The sequence below is a fragment of the Pantherophis guttatus genome, chromosome 2 (assembly GCF_059756535.1).
Source record: "Pantherophis guttatus breed Tessera chromosome 2, ASM5975653v1, whole genome shotgun sequence".
NCBI lineage: Eukaryota > Metazoa > Chordata > Lepidosauria > Squamata > Colubridae > Pantherophis > Pantherophis guttatus.
In genome coordinates this window covers 91697978-91717097 of record NC_142064.1, presented here as the reverse complement: position 1 = coordinate 91717097, position 19120 = coordinate 91697978, and the positions used below count along the sequence as shown (strand labels likewise).

Sequence of the window (19120 nt, the reverse complement as noted above, 5' to 3'; positions counted from 1 at the left end):
CTCATGCCCACAATATGGAGCCCATCAAATAATAGGCATATCAAATGACAAATTACTTCACCGTATTAAAGATAGACAGATTTCTCCAATTAACTTACCAGCATATATATTTACAGGATTAGTGTCAGAAAAAGTCACTTTGAGCTTATGAGGTGTACTGCGTTTAACTCTTTTCTTAGCAGAATAGCAACAGCTAAAAGTAAGCGCTGAGAAATCGAAGTGCGTAATTTGTCTTGACTAAAAGCCCATTAAGTGGCCTGAGATACGTCATGATTTCCCAGCCTTATTTCTGCCTCTCTCCCTGGAGCCCTGGCACAGAAGGTTATAATAAATATCACTGACGCTATTGTTATAAAGCACCTAAGACAACTGAAATGTAATATGCAGCTTTCCAATGTTATTTATTATCTTAATTTTGCCATTTGCCCAACCCAATGAAGGCCTTCTGCATCTGGAAATCTTTCCGGGAAAGACAGTTCAATTGGAGAAGCTCATTGTCATTTGGTCCCCCTCCCCTCCAGCCCTCGCCCTATAATGCGTCTTTCACACAGTCTCCCTTTTTACACAAACACACCCATTCCTGTTAGTCAGACGCAACATTCTCATGCTTTCAAAGTGTTGCTCGCACGCCCATCATTTGTAGAGTGCCAGCCCTTGAGGTGACAAAACGGCATTTGAAGTCCCTTTTTCTTCCACTCTGAAAACCATCACGATGATTTACTTACTGCCTCCTCTCTCACTCACTCAGTCAGCAAAAGCCTCTCCTTAGGGCTTGGCAAAAGAAAAGGGAAAGCCGCGAAATAGACAAGGCTGCAACATATGCAATATAAAGTGGCTTTAAGATGAGGCCAGAGTAATATTGGCCAAATAAAATCAGTGTCAAGGGGTGTCTTTTTCCAGAAGCCCCTCTCTCAGGGCAATCGTACAGTCCTCCTAATAAAACCATCCACCCCCCAGGTTTAATGTCCATAGAAAAGTGCCACGCATACTGAAAGAAATGCCTTGTTCCTTTCCAATCACTGTTTGAATGAGGCGTTGTAAGAAAATTGGAGGCTCGAGAATTTGCTTTCTTTTGGCCTTGCCTCTCCAAAGCTCTCCACAAATGCATGCACCATTGGCTCTCTGTTATAATTTCTCAGATACATTTTCTTTGAGCTGCCTCAGGATTGTGAAACATTATTCTTAATTTAAAATTTGGAGAAAAGTGAGAAGCAGTGGGGAAAACTCAGGTTTTGACAGAAAAGATTTATTTGCCCAAATGCACAAGCAGATTCTTAGAAGTGATTTTCGTTTCATAGAAACAAAGAAAACTGACAGAAGAAAAAGACCTAGTGGTCCATTGAGTCTGCCCTTTGAGTTATTTTTTTTTAATTTTTGTTGTATGATGGGCATGTGTTTATCCCAAGCATGTTTAAACTCAAGTTACTGATGATTGACCCTCTACCTCTACTGGCAGTTGATTCCAAGCTTCCAATACCCTTTCTGGGAAGGAATACTTTTTAACATTACTTTTAAACTTTCCCCCTGTCAGCTTATGCCCAGTTGTTCTTGATTTTCACTTAATGTTGAAAATATTGCCTTCTAGAACCTTATTCATCTTTATATTTAAAGGTTTCAATCATGTTCCCCCTTTCCCTTCTGTCCTTCAGTCTGTACCTATTCAGTTTCTCCAATCTCTCCTGATAAATTTGTCCCTCAGACCTTGTACCATTTTTGTTGCTCGATCTTATTAATATATTTTTTTTCAAGTGAGGTCTCCAGAACTAGGCACAGTATTCCAAATACTTCCACATACTTCCAAATATATTTCACTTCCCAGTGAGGCCTACCACTCCTGGATTTCCTGACTGCTTCTGAATTCTTACACTAGAGAAAAGAGGGGTTGGAGAGATGAAGAGAGGAACGAACTAGATGTAATGAAAGCAGCAAAATATTCTGCCCAGATGTTTGCATAGACGGGAAGAGCTGGAGATCAAATGCATACAATTAAATGAGTAACCAGCTGGCAAGAGAGAGAGTTTTCTTTCTCATCCATCTCATTTTTGTGGATTTTTCCCCCCTACTGCTCCTATACTAGAAAAAGCAGCCACAGACATTCACAGGTATGCACCACCACTCAAATCCCTCCAACTATTATGGGATAGAGGCAGGAATATGCAAAGTACATTTCAAAGAAAAAAAATTGCAAAGGAGCTATAATGACATATTTCATATTAGGGTGGTAGACATCCTAATTTTATTACAAGGAAGCTCCACTGATTTTCATGGGGACAATGCACAAGCTGTTCAGGATTATTTCAAGGGCAAAGTAACAGTAAAAGGGTGGGAAGTGATTTACTGGAAGTTACTGCCAGAACTTTGTATGCGTCCTCCCCCAAAAAGATTTTATTGCAAGAGTGAAACAAAGATTTTCCTGCTTAAAATTTGGCTTGCAGGCATTTGGATAGAAGTTTCAATACAGCCCTGATTCCATTCTAAAGCTTTTTCCAGCTTGGAAAAATGCCAGCTGGGGAATTCTGGGAGTTGAAGTCCAAACATCTTCCAAAAGCTGCCACTGTTCTAGATCATGAACATGAATCTCTGCAAAATGCGTCATGTTCCTTTTTTGGTTCACTTACCTGAGGCAAATTTCCCAAATTTCAGGACTTTTGTCAACACTTGCGGTACATCCTTGATGCTGCTGTCCTGGCTAAACGATAGCAAGCGTTTGGCATCATTGAACAATCGGTAAACACTGAAGAAATGAGGGCAAGGGCAAAGAAACAAAAAGAGAAAAAAATATTAGTCATCATGAGAGAGACAGCTTCAAATATCCCCCAAATGAATCCTAAAATATTTCTTTATCCACGTTTACTTTGTGTCTGACATTATTGGGCGCTATTCTGCTAAGTCAACATGATCATATTCCCATAAGCACTTGTTTATAAATTGCTTCTATGTGTTGTTTCTGAGCACATGGAAACATCTATTAATTGAATTGGTTTGGTTTGGTTTGCAAAGCAAACAAGGAGAAGATATGATTGGCTAGTTGGTGGTTCAGCTTGTCATGCAAACACAGCCATTCCCTGTTTCTTAAGAGGAGAAAGGCAACATGTCTTATCTCCAGGATCACCAATGAAGTAGAGTAGAGGGAATAGCCTTCCTGAAGCCACAAGCAAGAATTTACAGGATGAGTATCAGGGAAGAAAGACTTCTTTGAAGTCTTTCTGATTAAGCAATGGTCTCTGCATGTCCACCTGGATTATGGGATAGAGAATATGGAAGATAACCTTGTTGGAAATGTACAGGAAGCATCACTTAAGCACAAGGGGGCTGAAGCATTTCTTAGAACAATGAGGTAACATTCAGACATGACTCAGACAGACAAGCTTCCTAATTCACTTCAGTACAGACTTGCAAAATTATACTAGTCAATCTCAATAAAGGCAGTTCTGTAGCATTAATTAATTTGGGTCCCACCTTTATTATTTTTACAAAGAATTCACGGCGGCGGGCATATTCCACACACCTTCTTCCTCCTGTTTTCCCCACAGCAACCACCCTGCAAAATGGGTTGGACTGAAAGAGAATAACTGGCCCAAAGTCACTGGCTTTCACAGCTAAGGTGGGATTCAAACTCATGGTTTTCTACTTTCTAGCAGGTGCCTTAAACACTAAATCAAACTAACACTGTTTCCTGATCCGGCCTACCTAGAGGGCCTAACAAACAATAAACAGCTATCTCTCCCTATGCAAAGGATAATATCAGCCCCAAAATTTCTTGGTAGCCCTCAGCAGTAGAAAGCAAAGGATGTTCTAAGTAACTTGCTTTCTTTTGGCATAGATAATTTGGCTTGCATTACATTTTCCTTATTTATAATATTCACTCTACCCCCAATAACCTCCCCCTTTTTGCTCCTCATTTGTGCTAAAGGATAAAGGCTTCCCTTGAGTACAGCAAAGAACAGCCTGTACCGGTGATAAGACATTGTTGTTCTGTCTTCTTCACATTGGCAGGCCAAAGTTTAATAAATAGCAAATACTCACATAGAATCGTTAAAATTGCCAACAATGCGGGGGGTCTCCCCAGGTGTCGGAGAACGAAAGCAAGGATTGTTGGCATTACAGATAATCCCCTGGACCCAGGGTAATGTTCCAGCCGAAGGCATGGCCTTGTTTGGAAAATGACCTAAAAATATGAGGATAAATATTTAGGACATTGCATGACATCATCCTTAAAACTCCTCTGTCCTGAGGTTATGCCTCCCCCACCCAAACAGTCTTCAAACACATATGATACACGGCAACAAGAAACAAAGGCTTATAACCAGGGGTGAAATGCTCCCGGTTCGGACTGGATCACCCGATCCGGTAGCGATGGCGGCGGGTGGTTCAGAGAATCGGTAGCAAAAATCCCTGCACACACCCCTCCCCACCACGCCAGCTGAGCCGCACGATCATCAGAGGCTTTTTTTTAACTTTTAAAAGCATTTAAAAAGTTGCTAAGTTAGAAACATGGTGGTTAACTAAATCTGGCTTTCCTATGGACTTTGCTTGTCAGAAGGTCACAAAAAAATGATCACATGACCCCAGGGACACAGCAATGGTTATAAATATGAATCGATTGCCCAGCATCTGAATTTTGGCCACATGATCAGGGAGATACTGCAAAGGTTGTAACAGTGAAAAATGGTCATAAGCCACTTTTTTCAATGCCATTACGACTTTGAACAATCACTAAACGAACTATTGCAAGTTAAGGACTACCAGTATATCCCACTTTTCCTGCACGTGATCAAGGCAGCACACACAGATTTTCTTTCCCAAATATTTTTCTCTAGAACAACAATCACTATGTTAGATAGGGTAGGAGAAGTGATTGGCCCAGTCACCCGGTGAATTTACCTCAGTGAATCAACCAATCAAATCTTTATTAGGGTTATAAATCAGCATAACAGCCATGGTGGTGCAGTGATTAGAATGCAGTACTTCAGGCTACTTCTGCTGACTGCCAGTTGACTGCAGTTCGGCAGTTCGATTCTGACCGGCTCAAGATTGACTCAGCGTTCCATCTTTCCGAGGTCGGTAAAATGAGAACCCAGACTGTTTGGGGCAATATGCTGACTCTGTAATCCGCTTAGAGAGGGCTGTAAAGCACTGTGAAGCGGTATATAAGTCTAAGTGCTATTGCTATAAGAAGGGTGGGAAACAAAAAATTAGTAATTTTAAAAGTGAAAGACCATATAAAATACATATGTTTAGAATATATATTTATATATATATATATATATATTCTAAGAATATATTCTATATATTTTATATATATTCTATTTCCCTGAAAATAAGACATCCCCTGAAAATAAGCCCAATCGGGCTTTTGAGCACATGCGCTAAAATAAGCCCCCCCAAAAAACCCCGCCCAAAAATATTTAAACGCATGCACAGTCAGTCCCGCCATTTCCTCAGGTTAGAGTTAGGGAGACAGAGCTGGAAATCAGGTAAGACTGCAAGAGGAGCCCCGTCTTGCTCCATATGCCCCAAAATAATAAGACCTCGCCAAAAATAAGTATATACTGTATATAAAGCAGTAAAAACACTGATTATTTTGTTTAGCTTTTTAAATTACCAATTGTTTGTATTCCCTCCTTCTTATGCTGGTCAATGACCATAAAGAGATTTGATTGATAGTGAGTTTCCATGCTCAAGGATGAAATTCAGCCTAGTTTTTTCTGGCTTTAGTTGGACATCTTAACTGACTTACTACTGTATATTAATATTAAAAGCTATGAAAGAGAGATTTCATCAGGTCTAGTCATCTCTGTTGAAATCCCTTCTCTATAACCAGCCAATGAAGTTTGAATTATTATGGAGAAATATACCACAGGGTTGCTATTTTTTGAAAAAGGAAATCCTGTTTGAGTAGAGCTAACTAGGAACACATTGAACAAGTTTCTGTGTTTCAGGAACTGATCCCATTCTCAAAGTTCCTTCAGCTGTCCTGAAAAAACTTGTTAGTTTGATGTGAGCTAAGTGCATTCTTGCCCAACAAATTATGAGCACTTTTAGCCTCTGATACACAATGCAGCTTATTACTGAACATAGAGTAGCATTCTTTCTTTTTATATATATCAACCCAGCAATCATGTATGTTTCTATGTGAAACATAGAAATACACATGATTGTATGGTCATCTATGTCAGGAAATAAATCCTGTTGAAGTCCATTAGGTTTACTTCATAGTATGTATCAGGGGTGAAATGCTCCCGTAGGAATGGAGGCGGGTGGTTCGGAGAACCGGTAGCAAAAATCCCTGCCCCCCCCCCGCCCCATGCCCAGCTGAGCCGCACAATCATCAGAGGCTTTTTTTTTTTTTACTTTTAAAAGCATTTTTTCTACAATCTCTTCGGCCAAAGGGTTTTTTTCTTTTAAATGCCTCTGACGATCCCAGCCGGGTTGCCTGATCGGCAGAGGCTTTTTGAAAAAGCCTCTGCCAATCAGGCAACTCGGCTGGGATTGTCAGAGCCTTTTGAAAGCATTTTTCGCTGAAGAGGTTGTAGAAAAAATGGTTTTAAACGTTTAAAAAAAAAATTGGCCACACCCACCTAGTCACATTACCCCCCACCACCAAGCCACGCCCACAGAACCAGTAGTAACAAATTTTAGATCTCACCACTGGTATGTATATACAAGAGTTTAAGAAGGCCAATTAAATATCCCACATTGTTGTATGCCTAGGATTTCTCTGTTGTGTAAGACTAATTTGTTATTTGCCAACAGTTTTTATTAATAAAAACATCCATCAAAATAGCTACAGGTAATAACACAGCTCTGTTGTTTAAATAATATGTGAAGGTGTGAAAGAAATCATTTTAAAGCAGTGGTTCAGAAAGTGTGGTCTGAAGACTCCTGGGAATCTCTGAGACCCTTTCAGGGGGTCTGCAAAGACAAATATTTTAAAATTTCTCAGTTTTAATTTCTAATGTAGTCGATATTGATAGATATAACCCATATAAACCAAAGCTCTTCGAAGTCTTCAATGCTTTTTAAGAATGTAAAGAGGCCCTGAGACCAAAATGTTTGAGAACCACTCCTGTAAGGAATCATCGTAGGGTTAGGATTGTACTACTAAACACAAGGCTCTAAGGAAACCTTCAGGGTTATGTTAGCAAGAGTTTTTATAATCTTAATAGTGGTCAAGCCAGAGCAACTTTAGCAATGGCATTTGTTGACATCAGAAATGAATTGCAATAAAAACTCTGATTTGAGCTGTTATGGCCATATGCAAATCTGAAGAACCATGCTATCTGTCTGAAGATCAAGTACAGACTGCTCTGATGGCCCAAACCTTTGTCAGGCCTGTTATCTTCCATCTTTCTAGGCCAGAAATAGTCCTTATGCAATCTGCCTCTCACTTACTCCTCCTTCACCAAAGCTGAAGAACTCAGGCATTTTTAAAACTTACATTCATGTTGTTCATAAGGTGGATAAGACACTCTCACAGACATCAGAATAAAGAAGATAAACAATGGCCAAGTGATTTCGATCAGTAGTTGGACCTGGAAGAGAAGAGGAGAAACAGCAGATTACTAAGTATCCATACTTGGTATGATCAATTTCATTTTAAATTGTATTTTATCCAATTCCATTTTAAATTGTTTTTATCGGATTTTAGTAATAATTTGTGTCTGGAACTCTGCACTTTGATATGTGAATCAATAAAGTAAACTAAACTAACTAACATACTTGGTATGATGAAGCAAATGAAAACAAAAGTAGACATAGGTATGATTTTTTTAAAAAAAACTTCTATGAACAAAAGATTGCTCTTTGGTGTAGCTTTTCCCAATTCAGTGCCTTCCTGATGCGCTTGGACCAATTGGACTACAGGTAGTCCTCGACTTATGACCACAATTGAGCCCAAAATGTAAGTTGCTAAGTGAATTTTGCCCCATTTTATGACTTTTCTTGCCATTGTTGTTAAGTGAATCATTTCAATTGTTAAATTAGTAACACGGTTGTTAAGTGAACCTGACTTCCCCATTGATTTTGCTTGTCAGAAGGTCACAAAAGCAGATCACATGACCCAGGGACATTGCAGTGGTCATAAATATGAACCAGCTGCCAAGCATCTGAATTTTGAACATGTGACCATAGGGACACTTCAATGGTCATAAGTGTGAAAAATGGCCATACGTCACTTTTTTAAGTGCCGTGGTAATGTTGATCGGTCATTAAATGAACTGTTGTAAGTCGAGGACTACCTGTATTAATTCATGAAGCAATAATTTTACCGCATTCCTGTCTACTAAACAAGGAATGGGATGAGATGGAGGAAGGTTTGTTTCCAGCCCATACCCATTATTCATTCATATTTTCCCTCTTAAGTTGAACTTTCATATGCAATTTCCCCCAAAATGTAAATATATACTGAAGTTTAATGCCTGTAAGATACCTTATGTAAATTTTCTCAATGCAGCCTTTATTTTTCATAAGTTTCCCAAATGTCAGGGGATTTTTCACCTTATGCACTTATTATATAACGAAAAATCAAACAACCAGCACATGCTATTTTGTTTCCAACTCTGAATAGTGTTTGATCTTTTGTAGGCAGGTTTCAATATTATCTGTTATTTTTCAGACCCTTCTTTGCAAACATTTTTCTCCTTTTGTGCAGGTGTCTTACTGGAGTCTATTTTCAAAAATAATTTTTGAGTCCTTTGTAAATATGCATATATTTACATGTATTTATAACATATACACACAAAACTTTAGCTATCATTCTGGAAAGAATAGTCAGTTATTATAGTTGTAATCCAGCTATCTCAAAATGGACAGGCTAGGTAAGGCTGGTCTAGACTCAGTTACCTCGCAACAATACAAGGAAATTAAATTATCCAGGCTGTGAATCAAATGTATTAATGAACCTTTGGAATGCCAATCCTCTCCATGTGACATTTATTTATTTATTTTATTTATTTTATTAAATTTGTATACTGCCTTTCTCCTACTGGACTCAGGGCGGTGCACAGCCAAAATAAAAAACATCCCAATACAAAATTTAAAATTTATTAAAAGAATTACACACTTTGGCCCAAAATTTAAAACAACTAAAACCCATAGACAATTAAAATCTAACATCTCAAAAAAAAAGGGGGGGGGGTGAGGTTTACGCCAGCCCTGCTTGGTGGAAAAGAAAAGTTTTTAGGGCACGGCGAAAAGCCCGGAGATCTGGTATCATGCGTATCTCCGGGGGCAAATTGTTCCAGAGGGCAGGTGCTGCCACAGAGGCCCTCCCCCTGGGGGTCGCCAGCCGACACTGCCTGGCTGATGGCACCCTGAGGAGTCCCTGTCATTATGCCGTGACATAATGGAATGTAAACATATCTGATTTCTGTATATGCCAAATGATTATTCCAAATGGAAAATTTATATATAAATGCACTGGAGGAAACTTTTGCAGCAGCCCTTCCATAATCCTCCACCTACTTATGTAATTTCTGATGTTTTTCCTTCAGAAAATGTTTTCAAAGATTCAGAATGCTAAATCAACTATTTTCATGCAAAGTAAATTCTTCATCAGATCAGCCACACACACTGACTATCCATGGTGGGCATGTTGGTGAAAGAACTGTGTTGTTCAATGTTTATGTAGACTAGAGCATGAAGATGAGGATCTAAAATTAGATAATTGACATTTAGCATAGATCCAAGCTCTGACGATGTTACAGTAAGTCAGCAAAATCTAAACTGTAAACAAATCTCATCCTGAAACATTACATTCATTGGTGCAAAATCTTTTGCCAATCATGTATCCCAGATGATGTAGAAATCGTGGAACTTAATCCACTTTTCACAACTGGGGATCAGCAGTCTTTGCTTCTACAATTAGTACAGTACTGTCTTGCAAGGCAAATTGGCCAATTTGTAATCAAATTGAGGAAATTCTTCTCAAAATATCTTCAGATATTGGGCCCATATCCAGATCCAAATTCATTACGGCAACCACCCAATCTACTGTTGTTAAACAAGGGTATAGAAAAATCTTAACATTGTTAGCATTGAGATTTTTGAAAGTGTTATTAAAAGAAACCCCAACGAGCTGAAACAACATAAAAATTAAGTGCAGGGGAAGTAGAATTCTCCAAAACTAGTCAATAAAAATAAAGATGCTTAGAGTCAATGGTATTTGAAATTAAGATGGGAAAACAAAGAAGCCAGAAGAGAATAAAGGAAAGAAAATTGAGCAGCTAGTATCCTAAATAAAGGGTACTCCACATTCCAATATTCTGTTTAATGTAATATTTATTTAATAGAATGTTAGTAAGTCTTATTATTCCAAAATCAACTACCAATGCAGCAATGTGATATGAATTTCTTATTAAAGAGATGTTTGAACATGATTTTCCTATCAGAATCTCTCAAGTAAACAGCTTGGCCTGCATTTCCTTCCCTGTCACTTCTTCAAACTATGGTGGCTGAAGGAAGCAGTATGAAAGGCACATACCGAGCTTAGCTTGACGTGTGCAGCTCAAGAGTTACATCCGCACTGCTGGAAGGCATCCAGGACCAATTAGGTTCTGGCCAAATCCTCCGGGGAGAAAGCAGCTTCAAAAACATTAAGCAAATAGGCCTGTACAGTATACTTCACTGTAATCTAACATCATTTCTTACTCATTTATCAGTTCAAAACTGGAGAGCTCTCTAAGAAGCTGATTACTGTTGTGGGAAACTTAAGTATCAAAGTATGGCCTACCATCTATCTTCAGAGAGGTTTTTGATGGACTAAAGCCATGGGCAAAACTGCTGACTCCAACCTGCAGCAATATATGGAGGCCATCCATATATATTTTTGCAGGGCAGAATGAATGGGATAAATGTAGGTGAACTTTCTCTAAGCCTTCATCTTCCTAATGTTGTGTGTGTGTGTGTGTGTATGTGTATATATATGTATGTATGTATGTATATATATTTGTTTATGTAAGTTTTCACGGGTATGTATGTGTGTATAGTTAATATTTCGGGTTTCTTCCCGTGTAATTGTGGATATATCCCTAAAAGGGTAGAAGCGACGTTTCGACAGAATCCCATCTGCCATCATCAGGCTTATGTCAGCAGTCTTTTACAGTAACTGCCGTTGCTATTTCAAATCTTTGAAATATTTGAAATAGCAACGGCAGTTACTGCAAAAGACTGCTGACATAAGCCTGATGATGGCAGATGGGATTCTGTCGAAACGTCGCTTCTACCTTTTAGGGATATATCCACAATTACACGGGAAGAAACCCAAAATATTAACTATACATACATACATACATACATACATACATACATACATACATACTTCAATTAGTGGGTCCACTGGATTTTGGAGGCTCTGACATCCTTCATTCATTATATTATATACCCAATTCTATGTCCCTTACATAAATATTTGGCACAAACCACAATAGGGTGAGAATAATGTCAGGTCAGCTGGGCTCTCATATTTGAATTCCAGTGCTGCACCCAAGTATGCAAGCCATATAGTTTTCATCATGACACAGTGATACCTACTTTGTTATTTGACCCATCCCGGCCCTGTCCCTCTTGCTGCAGATACCCACGATCCCTAAAAACTTGGCTCACTGTGCAGATTGACAGTTCAAATTATTTGTGCTCTTGTTAGCAGAATAAGGAACAGAGACAAAAGACCTACAGTGGACTTAATCCAAGCACTAATCAGCATTATGCCCCTCCAGCTATGTTGGACTACAGTACCCATATAATCCTATACAGCTGTAGTTGGGAAGCTTGATGAATTTACTATCTTTCTGCCCAAACTAAAATCAAACTAATATAGTGCCAAAGAGTTTCATCTAGTGGTTAAGGCTAGAAAGTGGAAAACTGTGAATTCCCACCGTAGCCATGAAAACCAGATGGGTGACTTTGGGCCAGTTACTCTCTATTTCTCAGCTCAACCTACCTCCAGGGGTGAAATTCAGCAGGTTCTGACAGGTTCTGGAGAACCGGTAGTGGAAATTTTGAGTAGTTCGGAGAACCAGCAAATATCACTTCTGGCTGGTCCAAGAGTGGGGTGGGAATGGAGATTTTGCAGTATCCTTTCCCTGCCACCCCCACCAAGCCATGCCCATCAAGCCATGCCCACAGAACTGGTAGTAAAAAAAATTGAATTCCACCACTGCCTACCTCACTGGAAAAAAATAGGAGGTATGTTTGCTGCATGGAGTTATTTGTAAAAATAATAAAAGTGGGATACAAATGAATAATAAACATAAATAATTAGAATAACTAAAGTATAAAACCAACATATAAAAACAAATATGATGCAAGAGAATAATCAGAAATAATGACAAAAATCACAAAATAAAAACTGTGTTTAAAATGTATATGATGTACCCCCAAAATTGCCCAATTTCTGACATGCACCTAATACTTCTTCAAGACAAAAGAACTCAAGTACATTGCATTCACTCAGTAGAGTGTTTGATTCACTCTAAAATTATGTATAAGAAAAGGAAGAGAGAAAGTTTATCCTTTGCCATGCTGAATAATACTACTGTAATGAGTTGAAAAGCAATGAGAAATTAAATTATGGATATGATCTATTTGGATCATTGCCTGTCTTGCAACCCTTGCAGTGATTTGACTAATAAGAGAGTCAGATTGTAAATTCTTTTCATCTCATTTACTATTGTTGAACTTTCATAAGATTCAGATAAAGGCTGCCTCATGGATTGGCTTTGTCAGTATGTCTTAACTTATATCTGCTCCTCTTTCTGACTGTTGGTATGTGGTCATCAATATGTCATTGCTGACATCATTGCTGACATATTGACCCTTTAATTAAAAAAGATGTGTCATCTTTGCTCTACCTTGATGGCCCATCTGATGACCTCACTGCTTTCGGGGAAGAAAGAAGGCCATTTTAAAGTTGGGGGAAGAGAAGGATGTCACTGAAACAGTATCCAACAGTGTTCCAGAAACGGTATGGAATGGATGCTATGTTAGATCACCAGAAGGACTTTAGCTCCCAGAGCTAAAAAATCTTTCCTCATAACATAGTCCAAGAAGCCACTGTTACTAATAGAGTCTATGGGATAAAATTGCCAAGTACGTCACTACTAAATTATTAGGTCTGTGGAGTGTCCAAAGGCACACGCTGTAAATGGGAAATTAAAGAGCACAGTATCACCGTCGTTATTTTCATGTCTAGTCTTATAAGAACCTGGGGAAACGAATCAGAAAGGACCTGTCAGAAAAGACTCAAGAACAACTAAGTGTGGATAATTGCTTTGACCTAGCTATGTTCCTGTCAACACCACTATTCAGATTTGCATTGGAAGACTTCCTGTACTATTTTGAAGAGTATCAAAAAGGTAGTGTTAAGTATTTACCCTATTAAGTCCACTCTGTTTTCTAAACTGTACTAGCATATTGGAATCTAAAGTAGTTGCAATGCAGATTTTATTCATCCTCTTTTATTACAGTAACTTTATTGCTTTATTACAGCAATTCTAGCAGTAATTTAAACAGAGGTGTTCAATACCTCCCATTGCTATGGCTATGGGAGGTATTGAACACCTCTGTTTAAATTACTGCTAGAATTGCTGTAATAAAGTCATACCCTGCTTAAGCCAGACTTCCTCATTCTAATGACCTCTATATCTATAGATATAGATCTATAGATCTATAGTTTGCACCATAGTTTCTAATCGATTCAAGCAGTGGAATTCACAAAGCTGTAATTAACACAAAGCAGAAGATTGGGGTTATTGATGTAATAATTCCTCTGCTTTTTCCAGGCTTAGCCTATGCAGGTTTCACAATGTGTAAGCTAAGCAGTATGGCACATCTATTGTATTACCTGAGCCGTAGTTACAATACAGTATTGCAGGCTAACTCTGCCCACAGCCTCGAGTTCGATCCTGACCAGTTCAAGGTTGACTCAACCTTCCATCCTTCTGAGGTTGGTAAAATCAGGACTCGGATTGTTGGGGGCAATCTTCTGACTCTGGAAACCGCTTTATAGAATGGTATATAAATCAAAGTGCTATTGCTGTACTGCCATTGCTATTACTACTTGTGACTATGCCTCCATTTTTACCCTAAAGCATTCATGGAGAAATAGCAAACTTATGTATGGGCTTACCTTTTCTTTTGCTAGACTGATCAGAGCAAAAATGATTTCCAACAGCTGAACTCTTAAAACAGTTTTTCTAGATGTTGAACTAAGAACAAGTCTAGTTTCTCCGTGCCCTGCCCTTCTTGCCTCCTATCTGCTTTTACTGAAAGTAAAAGATAACTGCAGCTTCTTGTCTTAACATCCAACACACAATTTATTTCTTTGAAGAACTTATTGGCTCAGCTCCTTTCTATAAACCCTCTAATCCACATCATAAAATATAACCAGATCAAAGGGAGTCTTACATATTTGTGCCCAAATGGTGTATTGATAGAGTGAAATATGATTGTCCCAGTTATGGAATTCTTAAAACACAGAGTTGGCTCTTTTATCAAAACAAAGCAATGGTGTGATCTTACCGTTTGCCTTCTCCTATAAGTGAAATTCTTCCATAGGAGCAAACCCAGCTGTGTCCAGAATGCCATCTTCCCTCCGTACACTCCAGGAGCACCTCTGATGGCAACAGCACACAGCAGAAACTCTGTGGCTGCTCATCAACTAGAAAGAACAGAAAAGAGATTAACAGCCTCAAAAAAAAACCAAAAATCCTTTTAAATAGCAACCTGTCCTCCCTGATGCTTCAACTGTTGGTTCCCCTTTTTTACCCCTCTTCATTCTACGAAAAGCAGGATTGTCCTCCAATGCTTTTCTCAAACATCTCCTTGTGGCAGTACCATCACTGATGTTTTTCCTTTACATAACCAATAATGTGCTTGCCTCCCACCCTCAAGATGGAGGAAAAAATGGGAAAACATTGCTGTCTCCGCAAACCTTTTGCTTGTTTCAAAAGCAAAGGGAGCTGACCTTTGGTGGCACAACGGTTAGAATGCAGTATTGCAGGCTAACTCTGTCCATAGCCAGGAATTCAGTCCTGATCGTCTCAAGATTGACTCAGTTGGTAAAATGAGGACCCAGATTGTTGGGGCCAATAGGCTGACTCTGTAGACCTGTAGACCACCCAGAGAGTGCTGTATAGCAGGGGTCTCCAACCTTGGCAACACCCAGAGAACTCTGGGAGTTGAAACCCACAAGTCTTAAAGTTGCCAAGATTGGAAACCCCTGCTGTATAGCACTAGGGAGCAGTCTATAAGTCTAAGCGTTACTGCTATTGCTGTTGTTTTCAGTGACTCTCAATTAGTTGATAACTGCATCCCTCCATTATATGCAAAAGGCAAACAGAGTCTCTTTCTTCTCTTTTCAAACACAGCCTGTGAAACCAAAAGTCACCCTCGTCTTTCTGTCACAAGAGACTGCAATTTCGTAAATGCCTCTTCCTACAATTATTATATAGCTGATAATGAGCTGCCCTTTCCAAACAAGGAGTCAACTCTCTCTAGCTAATTGTTGAGCCAGCCTGCTCCCAGTTATTTGCGCTCCCCATTTTCTTTCTCCTCTCCTCAGCAGAGCTGTATTGGTGTGAAGAGGCAACAAACCTTTCAGCTGGCCTCTTAAAGAGCAGTTACAATGAAAGAAAGCAATGTTCTGACTCTGCCCCTTAAGCAGAACGCTTTGGGTCTCACTTCATACCGGAGATGGTATTCAGCAGGTTCTGACCAGTTCTGGAGAACCAGTAGCAGAAATTTTGAGTAGTTCGGAGAACTGGTAAATACCACCTCTGATTGGGCCACCCCCATCTATTCTCTGCCTCCTGAGGCCCAGCTGATCGGGAGGAAACAGTAACCTGCCCCTGGAGTGGGGAGGAAATGAAGATTTTACAGTATCCTTCCCCTGCCATACCCACCAAGCCACATCCACCAAGCCAAGCCACGCCTACCACACCCACAGAACTGGTAGTAAAAAAATTTGAATCCCACCACTGCTTCATACGTGTTTATACATGAAAATCTAAGAGCATCAAATCTTTTTTCTTCAACACCCATAAATGAGTCCCAAACTGTGCAGTTTTCTTAGCCATATTTCTTCAGGGTTCTAGAAAGCTCTTCAAAATCCTTTTTTTTAAAAAAATTATTAGCAAATACACATAAATGTATATACTTTGTTCCTGGAAGGTACATGGACAGGTATCTTTCAGGAGTCAAGTATGGTTTCAGGGGTAGCTTCCTGTTTCTTTCTTTCTTTCTTTTCTTTTCTGAAGCTGAGAGAGAGTGACTGGCAGCACTAAAACTCAAGGTCTCCCAACTCTTGACAAAGGGATAGACCCCTAATCCTCATGAAGAACCCTGAATTTTAACACTCAATTCCTCTACGTTTTATTAGTTGCTTCCATTATTTACTATCCAAGTAAAGGCTGTGAGATATGTTGTCAATCCCTGAAGGTTCTCTGTTGTACATGCTAAGCTCTTTTTTTTAAAAAAAGTATATCTAAACAATGAACATGGGCCACCTCATACCCTATTCTTCTCTCTGTTGGTCCTCTCACACACAGACATTACAAGAGATCAGATCCACCAAAAGTGGCAAGAGTTTCCCATCATGTCATGATATTTGGCAGGCCAACAATCTGAACAATATTGAGTTGGGACAACCATAAGTTAGCGTGGCCTTGTTTATTTTAGAATCTTACCTTTTAATTGAAAATTCTGGGAACTTTATCTATGGTCTCCTGCAATAAATTGTCTGCCCCTGAGTCCTAAGCTCTGCTACAGCTGGAGTGATAACAGTTTACAGTTGGTTTCTCTAATATACTTGTTTGCTTCGTATTCTGGTTCTAAAAGACAATATGGAAATTCAAACACAAATTCAAAAAGACCTTCTAAGAGCAGAGACTCTGTAGAACTGACCCAACCTCTGCCACAGCTTCAGGTCCAAAACTGAGCCAGCAAAAGATTAAAGATTAAAGGATTCTCTTTTTCTTCTTTTTTCATGGCAAGCATACATTTTGATAACTGCTGAAAACTTGTAATGCTGAATTTGTTTAAAAATCCCCCAGAAAGATTTATTTCTGGCCTTTCATAAGAATCTAAAACTAGTTATATCATCCAATTGGTGTGCCTATTACCTATGCTTTTTGCTGCTCTACAGTATATTTTAGAGCAGAACAGAGGTGGAAATTAAAATTAAATTGGGATAGCTATTCTTTCTGAGTTCAGTCCTGTATTAAGCAAACATTCAACAGCCTTTGGGATGAAGGACAGGATAGCTACCTGCTCTTTGACTGAGACAAAAAAAGAAAGACCTGTATGAGAAGAAAACAAAAAGAAGTTGTTTTCCAGAGAAAACAACTATTTAATCAGCAACTAGGCAAGCTTATAAAAGTCCAAGAGGAGACATTGCTTGCTGACTCAAAACAAGTTTAATCATGTTTGAAATCTGGCTCTTTACCCAACCATCATTCTTTTGTGAAATTATCATCATTTTTTTAAGTCATTCCTGGAGAACAGTACTTTATTTTGTTATCTCTAAACCGTCCCCACTTCCCCTCTCGCCAAAAGATCAAGCCTTGCCCTTCCAGAGATGCCAAGATTAAGTATGGTTTCAAATGGTCCAGAGTTCATCCGTGACATCTGGAAGGAAGGAGCCCAAGGCTGGCAGGTTTATAGTATAGTCAAAATTATGGAGAAATCTAGATGGTAGGATAAAAATGCACTTTGTGGCGCGCTGTGGTTGTGCAACTACCACAATTGCATGGATTTCCCCAAGAGGTTTCTGCCTGTTCTGACTATTTAGCAGGCCTCCATCTTCTGAGGATATGTACTTGTTAATTTCATCTGCATCTTTAAAGGACTTTTTATCTACCCTTGGAATGAAGGACAAAGAATGGTGGATTACAGCCCTTGTTTCTTTTCCCTTTTCCTAGTGGAATAAAGCTTGAGGGCCACAGCTTGTTGTGCTCTTTCTGATGTGCTGTCCTTGTCCAGAGAACAGATAAAAGGTTCCAGCTTCCAGGGCAAAATTAGCTGAAGCTCTTTCATAATCAGGATCAAAGGTTGGATCCAGCTTGTATTGCAACCAGTGTTTGACTTGAAAATAATTATGCTCCCAAATCACTGATTTTAACTCCAAAGAAATCATTAGCTAAATCAAAGCTCACATTTGATAAGAGACCAAAAAGTCTTACCACCAGTCCAGTTTTGCACAAACTGCTATAAAGAAAGAGGGAGCCCCAGTCTCTAAATTTTTATTTCTGTGCACTGCTGTAAATTCTCCATGGCCCTAACTTAGCTCTCATTCATATGCATGCAAACATTTACTGCTAATGTCGCATGAGAATAAACCAAGGCTATCCAACCGGTCATTTTGATTAATTAATTATATGTCATTGATTAATTGATTATCTGTCATTGAATTATTTTTTTTTATTCCTAATGACTATATAAGATACATTTTCTCCACAAAAATGCTGAATAGTTAAAAGATACTGATGCAGGTAAGAATCTGATGACTTGTAAGAGATTTCTGAACTCTGGGCAATCAGATTGAACTTTGTTATTTGTAAAAACTGCTTTGCTGCTGTAGCTTATGTTAGTTTTGGCTGTAAGCATTACCTGCTCCTACAATCATGCTTGGAAATCCTGCTGTCCCCACAATCAATATAATCTGCACTTTCTCAAATTTTAAAAATAAATCTGAAAAAAGTACTTGAAGCAAAGATCCTGCCATATTTCAAGCCTTTACAATCTTTAGAATTTATGATCATTCAGATCTGCTTAGTTTTATCAAGGTGGCTGGTTCATATGAACCCTCTTTTTTTCTCAGTGATGTCTTACCTGCCACTAGGAATGTTCATTCCAGTAAGAACGGAAAAGAGAAGTATTTATGAGAGTCATCTAATACATTTGCCACATTTACTTAAGATAGCTGTGTTTGGAAGGCAAATTTGTTCACACCAGCAATGTCTGCGGCTCATGGAGATTTTTTTTAATTGAACAGGTGTTTACCCTGCTCCAGAAACCTTAAAATGAAACCACAGAGTGCTATCAAAAGTCCCAGAGACATTTACAAGCAAGCAGGTTCTAGATTTTCATCTCCTAAACAGGCTAATTAGACAATTGCATGCAT

General features: G+C 38.9%; 1 protein-coding gene across 2 annotated transcripts in view; it reads right to left on the bottom strand.

The window, feature by feature from the left end:
* Positions 1-19120, bottom strand: part of ABCA1 (ATP binding cassette subfamily A member 1) — a 119172-nt gene that overhangs the window by 80816 nt on the left and 19236 nt on the right. The window contains exons 1-5 of one of the 2 annotated variants that reach the window (XM_034410667.3): positions 16686-16776; positions 14521-14659; positions 7442-7535; positions 4027-4168; positions 2619-2734 (exon numbers count right to left, since the gene is read on the bottom strand). In XM_034410667.3, the coding sequence (XP_034266558.2) occupies positions 2619-2734; positions 4027-4168; positions 7442-7535; positions 14521-14586 (418 nt within the window). In that variant the 5' untranslated portion in view covers positions 14587-14659; positions 16686-16776. Of the gene's footprint in view, positions 1-2618; positions 2735-4026; positions 4169-7441; positions 7536-14520; positions 14660-16685; positions 16777-19120 lie in introns of those variants that run through there. The other variant, XM_034410665.3, reaches the window with a different exon arrangement.